Source organism: Monoraphidium neglectum (assembly GCF_000611645.1).
Source record: "Monoraphidium neglectum strain SAG 48.87 unplaced genomic scaffold scaffold00204, whole genome shotgun sequence".
In the NCBI taxonomy this organism is placed as follows: domain Eukaryota; kingdom Viridiplantae; phylum Chlorophyta; class Chlorophyceae; order Sphaeropleales; family Selenastraceae; genus Monoraphidium; species Monoraphidium neglectum.
In genome coordinates this window covers 15,813-24,004 of record NW_014013424.1, presented here as the reverse complement: position 1 = coordinate 24,004, position 8,192 = coordinate 15,813, and the positions used below count along the sequence as shown (strand labels likewise).

General features: G+C 65.8%; 2 protein-coding genes across 2 annotated transcripts in view; both read left to right on the top strand.

The window, feature by feature from the left end:
- MNEG_1921 (hypothetical protein) overlaps nucleotides 1-2,700 on the top strand; it is a gene marked incomplete at both ends in the record, with an annotated part of 5,959 nt that extends 3,259 nt beyond the window's left edge. Inside the window, 3 exons of the mRNA XM_014049605.1 lie at nucleotides 27-113; nucleotides 610-732; nucleotides 1,099-2,700. Coding sequence (XP_013905059.1) covers nucleotides 27-113; nucleotides 610-732; nucleotides 1,099-2,700 — 1,812 coding nt within the window. The remainder of the gene's footprint in view (nucleotides 1-26; nucleotides 114-609; nucleotides 733-1,098) is intronic.
- A 1,745-nt stretch (nucleotides 2,701-4,445) lies between these two features.
- The window catches only part of MNEG_1920 (isopenicillin-N epimerase), a gene marked incomplete at both ends in the record, with an annotated part of 4,596 nt that continues 849 nt past the window's right edge, over nucleotides 4,446-8,192 (top strand). Inside the window, 9 exons of the mRNA XM_014049604.1 lie at nucleotides 4,446-4,485; nucleotides 4,705-4,795; nucleotides 5,087-5,281; nucleotides 5,579-5,661; nucleotides 5,962-5,984; nucleotides 6,201-6,338; nucleotides 6,525-6,751; nucleotides 7,149-7,262; nucleotides 7,619-7,838. Coding sequence (XP_013905058.1) covers nucleotides 4,446-4,485; nucleotides 4,705-4,795; nucleotides 5,087-5,281; nucleotides 5,579-5,661; nucleotides 5,962-5,984; nucleotides 6,201-6,338; nucleotides 6,525-6,751; nucleotides 7,149-7,262; nucleotides 7,619-7,838 — 1,131 coding nt within the window. The remainder of the gene's footprint in view (nucleotides 4,486-4,704; nucleotides 4,796-5,086; nucleotides 5,282-5,578; nucleotides 5,662-5,961; nucleotides 5,985-6,200; nucleotides 6,339-6,524; nucleotides 6,752-7,148; nucleotides 7,263-7,618; nucleotides 7,839-8,192) is intronic.

Here is an 8,192-nt window from a genome sequence, read left to right as displayed (position 1 = left end):
CCCCGGCCCCGCCTGCCGGCGCTCAGAGCGACATCCCCTGCGTCACGGACCACGTCAGCAAGCTGGTGCACATAGGGAAGGCAACAGTGGAGAAGCTCATGGACCTCACGAGGGTGCGCACAGGGGCCTCAACCCTCCTCGAAGGCCGCCGGCGCGGCCCCAGGAGGCTCGCGACCCAGGGTCCTCACAAGAGGGGCAGGATCGCATTAAGCGCGCTTTAGCACACATCCACATCATGGTTTGTTGGGGACGTTGGGTGTGACGCGCTGGGAGGCAGTATGAAGCGGGGAGAGGTAGAATGAGGAACGACGGCTCCTCATTCTACCTTTGAGTGCCGCAGTAGGGAGGAGCGGCAAGCAGGGGTTTCACGCCCCCGCAACGGCGCAGCCCAACCCCCCTCCGCTTGCGCACGCATGACAGCCGTGGGGCGACAGCGCGCCTGTGACTGCCCCAAGCCCCTGATCAGGGCAGTGTCACGCACACCTTGCTGGCTGCCTGTGGCCCGCCCACCAGCCCATGCGACTCGTGTTTTCGCTGGCATCCCGCATTAACCCCGCAACGACAAACCCCCCGGCCGTTATTCCGCCGGCGTCCGCCGGCTTGCCGCAGGCCGCGGACGAGGAGAATATGGACTTTCGGCTCCCAGAGGGCGTCGCGTGCCCAATAGAGACCATAGGCCAGTTCCAGCGGCTGGTGGACGCCGCGGGAGAGAGCACTGAGCTGCGCAACAAGGTGTGCTGTCGGTGGGGCGGGGCACAGGGCAGTGATTAGGAGCTTTGAGTGGGGGCTTGGTGTGGCGGTGTGTATGTATGTGTGTGTGTGTGTGTGTGTGTGTGTGTGTGTGTGCGCGCACGCGCGCTTGATAAGGGTGCGCGCACGTCCGGGGCACGCAGTCCGCCCAAGCTTGCGGGCCGCCAGCTGTATGTAGGTCTTCGGACCAAGTTTCCCAGGTGATTCCGTGTGTCTTCTGGGGGAGGGGTCGGTCGTATCAAGCAGCCGCAGGCCCTTGGCCCCTGCCCCAGGATAGACCAGCAGCAGGAAATTAATCCTGCACTACCACCAGCACACACTCACACACCCCGCCCTGGCCCTCACCAGGTCCGCCACCTGCTCAAGCTTTCCCCAGACAAATGGGACGCGGTGTGCGACCACGCGCTCGGCGCCGTCGCGCCGGACTTCCGCCCGCGCGTCTGGTGGCCGCCCGGCCCCGCCGCCGCCGGCGGCCTGCTGTTTGCCGCCCGCCGCGGCGCTCTCATCACCGACCAGCCGATCGCGTTTGTCGCCCGTGGCGGCGGCGGCGGCGACGTGGTCAAGCGGCTCGGCCACCTCGCGCCTGATGAACTCGAGCTCATGCCTGAGCTGCGGCAGCAGGCGCTGAGGGCGTGGCGCGAGCCGGGCCACCCCGGCTGGGCGGTGTACTGGCGGGACGCGGCGGACCCCCTGGGCCTGCAGATGGAGGGATTGAACAGCAGCGGCGCCCCGCTGCCGCTCGCGTCGCTTGGGGCGCCGCCGCCGGGCGCGGCGGGGGGAACGCCCAGGGCCGCCGCGGCCGCGGCAGCTGCCGCCGCCGCCGCCGCTGCAGCGGTGGGCACGCCCCGCACGCTGCGCGCGGCGGGGGCGGCGGCGGCGGCGGCGGTTGCGGCGGCAGCGGCGGCGGCCGGTGCGATCGGGACACCCAAGTATGTCGAGCGGCCCAAGAGCGCGAGCAAGCGCCAGCGGCACAGCAGCGAGTCCAGCGGGCACGCCCCCGTGGCGCAGCACCGGCTGGCGAGCCCGCCCATGTCGCCCGCAGAGGCCACCAGGGCCGTCCAGGCCCTCCTCAAGGGGCCGGGGTCGCCCTCGGTTGCCGTGCTGATGCAGCAGCAGCAGCAGCAGCAGCAGCAGCAGCAGCAGCAGCAGCAGGAGCAGGAGGAGCAGCAGCTGATGTTTGCCGATGGCGCGTTTGCCATGCAGCAGCAGCATGCTGCGCTGGCGGCAGGCATGCTGGGGGCCATTCCAGGCTGTCCCCAGCTGCTGCCTGCCAGCGAGTTCTGCCTGAATCTCATGCCTGGGCCCCTCGGCAGCCCCGGCGGTTGGGCGCTGCCAGCGGTCGCCACGGGCTCGCCGCTTGCTGGCGGCGTCGCCGCGTTGCCCGGCGGCGCGGCGTCGCCGTTCGCGTCGGACGCGGTGCAGCTCGGCCCCTTCCCCATGGGTGCGTTCTCCGGGTGGGGCCCGGCCGCGCCGCCGCCGCTGCCGCTGCCCCGCCTGCCGCCAGCCACGCCCGCGCAGCAGTGGGCCGTCGACGGGTACCAGCAGCAGCAGCAGCAGCAGCAGCAGCAGCAGCAGCAGCAGCCGGCGGCCAGGCAGGGTGCTGGCAAGGACCTTTTCATGACGCCGTTCGAGGCACTGGAGGCCGGGCGGCTGCCGCCCCTCTTCTCAGGCCTGGATGAGCTGCCCTTCTTCAATGCGTTCGAGCCGCCGCGCGGCGGCCCCGCCGGCGGGCAGCTGCCAGGCGGCTTTGGCAGCGCCGCCAATGGCTTTGTCGGGGGGGCGGGGGGCGCCATGGGCGAGCAGGAGCAGGAGCAGGAGCAGCAGGAGCTGTTGATTGGGGCAGGCGGCGGCCCCTTGGGCGCTGACGGGTGCACACGCGTGCTCAGCCTCAGGTTGGGGGCCAGCTTGGGCCTGGGAGAGTATGCGCCCACGTACTACAACAAAAAATGACCCCCGAGCAGCGGCGGTCGCGCACGTCGTGCAGGATGACAGACCGCCCAGGAATTACGAGACAACGGCAGGGATGTCTCCCAGCGCGCAGACACATGCGCGCATCCATGCCTTGCACGAACGACTTGGCTGCGAAGCCATTGTGTGGGCCCTGCGCTTGTGCCGCGCCATGACCTGCTGCCTACGTGCTCTGGCTCTGACTCCTCACCTTTTCAGCAATTTAGGAATTCTTTCTGGAGCCTGCAACTCATGTGACACGCGCAGCGCCCTGCATTTTCCAGGCATCTGTTTCATTTGCGCAGCTGGTGCACCCAGGTCACCACACCCTTTGCCGGGGCAGCCTTTTTGGGCTGTAAAAGGCCCATTGACCAACGTTTGACTTTTTGCAGAGGATGCAGCTCTCCCTCGTTTGCAGCAGCAATGCTGCCACAGGCAAAACCACGCGACCGCCACCGTCACGCAAAGAACGCTTCTGCCATTGTCACCAAATGGCTAGTGCTGGGCTCCTGGAAACTCCTGGCATGTCCTGTACCTTTCTCGCACGAACAACCTCGCTCGCTTCCGTCTGCTCGCCTGCACCTGCCTGCATGCTTGTCCGCTTAAAACCCTGTTTGCCCCAGCCCATCCAACAACTCAAGCCATGCACCTGTATGCACCTTCCAAGCAGCGAGTCTGCCGGTCGCCCTTTTGACGAACATTTCATCCTTCTTACCCAGCCAGCTCTGTGCATCGATGCTGCCCGACTCTGTAACTCATGGATTTCCCCCGTGTGCGGAGCGCGCCTACCCAGCTGCGTTTGTGAGTGTTGCAAATGCGATGAGGAGGTGCAAACATGAGTAGCAGTCATGCGATCCACCTTCTTAACAGCATCCGTATGGCAGGCGGAGCCGCGGCATGCATGCCCCCCAGCTGACTGCGCCGCCCAGGCTATTTGCAGCGCTTGAGGCTCGTTTCTGGGCATGTGTGCCTGGAGCCCCCCAGAAATGCACGCTTGAAGTCAACAGGCAGCTGCTTGTTCGGCGCTCGCATCAGATGAATCACGTGACAGTTGACACTGCGCATGCGGTGTGACGGAAAGTTTGGTCAACACTGTCGTAAGCGGTAGATCCCCCAACAACAGCGGTACCTGGGTGCTGCCCGCGTGACTTCGCTCATGGCAGCAGCCGCTCTTGTGCACCATCGAACTCAGGCCCAAAGCTGAGCGAGCTCTGCCCCCAACTCAGGCATGCTTCTGGGTGCTTCACGCAGGTGCATCAGTTCATTGACCTCCGCCCGGCGTCACCTGCCCGGCACCCGCTGTACACACCCGGCCAAATACCACAGTCGCGCGCATATGATATCAGTGACCACGAATAATTCGACTTATGCACACCAAACATAGCATACATGAACGATCCGCAGTGAATGAGTGAAGTGCTCTCAGATCGTTTCTGGGAAATCGTCGTATCTAGTTCCGCAGCAGCCTCGGTGATTTATGTCACTCTATCGTGCAATCTGAATGTTAGTAGCTCATGAAAGCACCCTGCTGAGCGCGGTCGCCCCTTGCAGCGCTTCCCGCCGCCTCCGCTCCCCCCAGCACACTGACTGGATGACGGCGACCCTGATCCGCACAGAGCAACTCAGCCTGCACGCCCAGGCAGCCCACAACTAGATACTAGATGCGACGGTCAAGAAAAAGCTCCGCCGGCAGAGCCGCGCTGCTGGTGGCAGTGCCCTCCGCCGCTGCTCTGTGGTGGTTCTCAGCAATGCTGGCTGCGGCGCCGCGGCTCATCCGGCGGCTGGCGGGTGCGCCACGCCTGCATGGGTGACTGTCAATCATGTGTGCCGTCCATGCCACGTCAGCACGCTGCGTCAGCAGCGGTTTTGGGGCGGCCACTTGCAACTGGCGCGGCTCCAGGAACAACCAAGAAGTTGCAAGGCCCAAGGGACGAGGCACTGTTTCCCTTGCCGCGCGCCACCATCGCCGCGGCACCCAGTGCACTTGCAACCCAACCGCGATCCCAGGGCGCGCCGATGGACGGTCCGTGGCGTGCAAAGGGGGCAAGGCGGAGGTGCACATATACCCTGCAGACCAGTACAAGCCCAGCAATCCATGGTAAAGACGCTGCTCTGATTTTTTTGAGGGGGCACGTTTTGCTGCCACCCCTCCATGCAAACCAACCGCTGGGTCGGCCCAGCACGACTGTTGGGAATAGCCGCTCTTTGGCAGGTAGCTGCCCCGGGCACCGAGCTCGTGCGCCGTGCCATGACGGGGCATGCACAAAAGTCGCAGGGGGGGCTTTGCGGGCTGCCTCGCTCAAAGACACGGATATTTTATCACGTGATTATCACGTGGCAGGCCCCCGGCTCACCCGCAGCACCCGGCCGATCTCAACAAACACACTAGGTGGGCCAAGCGCATCGCCGAGACAGAACCGTCGGAGTTGACAGAGGCGCCTGAGCCGCCCCAGCTGGCCGCCTTCAGGGCCGCCACCGCCGGCGGCGCCGCGTGCGCCCCCGGCAGCGCGGGGGCCGCCGAGCTCTTCACCCTGGACCCCGGATGGGCCTACCTGAACCACGGCTCCTATGGGGCCACCTTCAAGTGAGTCGCTGCATCCCAACAGTTTTCAGGGGTTGAGGGTTCAACTTCGGGCTCAAGGGTCTTGTTCTGCTGGTGCTTTCCGCGAACGCTCAGCAGCAATCGTGATTGTGAAAATTCAGGGAGCCACCACGCACGCCAAGCTGGCAGCCGAGCGCGCTGCAGAAATATCAACACAAGTTATGCATAGGCGCGTGCGAGGGCGCTCTCAAAGCGCACCTGCTGCACCCCTGTCAAGCTTTCAGTGAGGCCGCCGCCCCGACAGCTGCAAGCCTGGCTCGTGCCGCGCCGCCCCTGCAGGCTTGCCATGGAGGCCCAGGGCTGGTACCGCGACAGGATGGAGGAGCAGCCCGTTATGTTTATGGAGGGCACAGCCCTGGATGGTGCGGGGGCGGTTCGCAGGGCGGCTTCCCTTGACCTGCAATTATGCCTGCAAAGACCCAGGTCGGATGGAGCATGTAGACTGTTTGAGCGGAATTGAGCTGCCTTGCGTTGTTGGGAGCAGCACGACGACAGCGCAGCACTGCGCAGCGCAGCTCATGGCGCGTTGCCTTGAGGTGCCTTCGACTTCACGGGACAGCAGCGCGAGCCAGGGCACTGCCCTGCTGTATGGCCAACTCGTCGGCGCCTCGGCACCCTCACCATTTCCTGTGCTTTGCTGCCGCCCCGCATGTGTCTTGTAGGCGTGGCGCGCGCGGCGGCCCTCGTGAGTGCAGAGACAGTGACTTGGGCCGGCAGCGCCAGCCAACCATGGGTCGCTGGGGGGTCAGTGCTCCCTGGCCCCTCGCACCTTTCTGCCTGGAGCTACAGACGCAATGCCAGCTTACAGCGACAAACTCAGTTCCGGCCTGCCTGATCGGGCACTATTACATGCTCACTCAGCACCCCCCCGTTCCACAATTGCCCGGCGCAACCACCGCAGCTGGCCCCTTTTGTGGGCGCCGACTGGCGCGACGTGGTGCCCATTGTCAACGCCACGAGCGGGGTCAACGCAGTGGTAAACTCGCTGCAGCTGCAGCGGGGCGACCTGCTGCTGATGGCCAACACGACGTACCCCGCTGTGAGGGGGCGCGCGCTGACGCGTGCTTGCTTTTTTCGCGGGTGTGCGCGCGCCCGCTGTTCGGCCCAGTTGTCAGGCCGTAGTGATCATCCTGCTAGGACTGCTTATTCACGCCAATCGGCAACGCAAAGCGGCGCTCACGGCTCTCTTGTGCGTATGCAACCCTCTGCACGGTGGCGACCGCAGGTCCGCAGCACTCTCGCGCGCGCAGCCGGCCGCGCGGGGGCGTCCCTGGTTGATATCTCATTCACAATGGACGCCCTATTGGATGAGGACGCGATCGTGGCCGCCTACGCAGCCGCAGCCGCAGCCGCCAGGAAAGCTGGCGGGAAGGTGCGGCTGGCGATGATCGACCACTGCGTCAGCTTCCCGCCGGTGGTCATGCCGGTCGCGCGCATCTGCGACGCGCTGAGGTGGGCGGCGGTGGCTGCGGGGCCGGGGCCACCCTGCGTAGACTGATGTGGCGCGGCGAGCGCAAGAGCGGCCGCGGGGAGGGGACGCCTTGGGTCGTCACGCGGGGTTTCCACAAGCGGCAGACCGCGTGAGCTCCTGTTGGGCGGGCTGCTGTCAGTCTACATGCTTCCTGCCTTTTCCTTGCTGGGAAGGGTTTGGGGTTGAGGGTTTAGGTTTCAGGGTCGACAGGCCACCCCCAGCCCCGTGGGTGGCGGCCTGCCCACCCCCAGACACAGGCCTCCCGCACTACCGTGCCTGCCCTGATTCAGCAATCTGGCATCCCCCTTAGACCCACTTGGACCCCGCCCACAGCCGCCCCGATCCAATCCCAAAACCCACCCCCAAACCCACCCCCAGGGCGGAGGGCGTCCCCGTAATGGTGGACGGCGCGCACGCCCTGGGGGCCTTTGCCAGGCTGGACGTGCCGTCGCTGGGCTGCGATTACTACGTCAGCAATGCACACAAGTGGCTGTGAGCGGCGCCGGCCCCGGGGGCACTTGCCTGAACCTGTCATGTGGTCCAGAAACCAGGCAGTGGGTCGGTGGAGACCCGTTGATTGAGTGGAGGCTGCTGCGTGGCATGACGGCTGCCGCGCCAGCACTCGAAGCCCCGGGCTGCGACTGGCAGACGGGCCGCCCTGGACCGGCCGCAGCGCTCCTGCTTTCGCAGCACTTCCACCCCTTTACTCAGTGCTTCAGCCCTCTCCCACCTCTGCCAACACACTCGCACACACATACACACACGCACATGCGCTCACACACACACACACACGCGCGCGCATCCCCCCCACACGCACACACACCCTCATGCACGTTCCTACCCCGCAGCTGCAGCCCCAAGGGCTGCGCGTTCCTGTGGGCTGCTCGCGCCCGCCAGCCGTCCCTCGCGCCCCTGGCCACGTCTCATGGCTACGGCCTCGGCTTCAGGGCCGAATTTCTGTGGGCGGGCACCGCCGACCCGACGGCGTGGCTGTGCGTGCCGGCGTGCCTGGCTGCGCTGGAGCGGCTCGGAGGCCTGGAGGCGGTTGCAGCGCACAACCATGACCTGGTGAGTACTGTATATAATTTTAAGGTGCATGATTGGGACGCGCAGTCAAGATATCACATATGAAGCGGCACGCACGCAAGCTACATGCGCGCGTTACAAGCTATGCAAGCCGGGGGTGGCTGCCAATAGGGATGTTAACCAGCCCACCATTTGAGTTGGCCGCGCGAGATGCCTCCGACGCATCGAGCTTGCCTGTCGGACCTCTCGCCCTCCCCAACCGCGCCCCCTCCCCCACCTGCCCTTCGAAATGTTGCAGGTTCGGCGGGCTGCGGAGCTGCTGCGTACGGCGTGGGGCGTCCAAGACCCCGCGATCGGCGCACGGCGCGACGGCGGCGGGTCCGCGGGGCTCGCGGC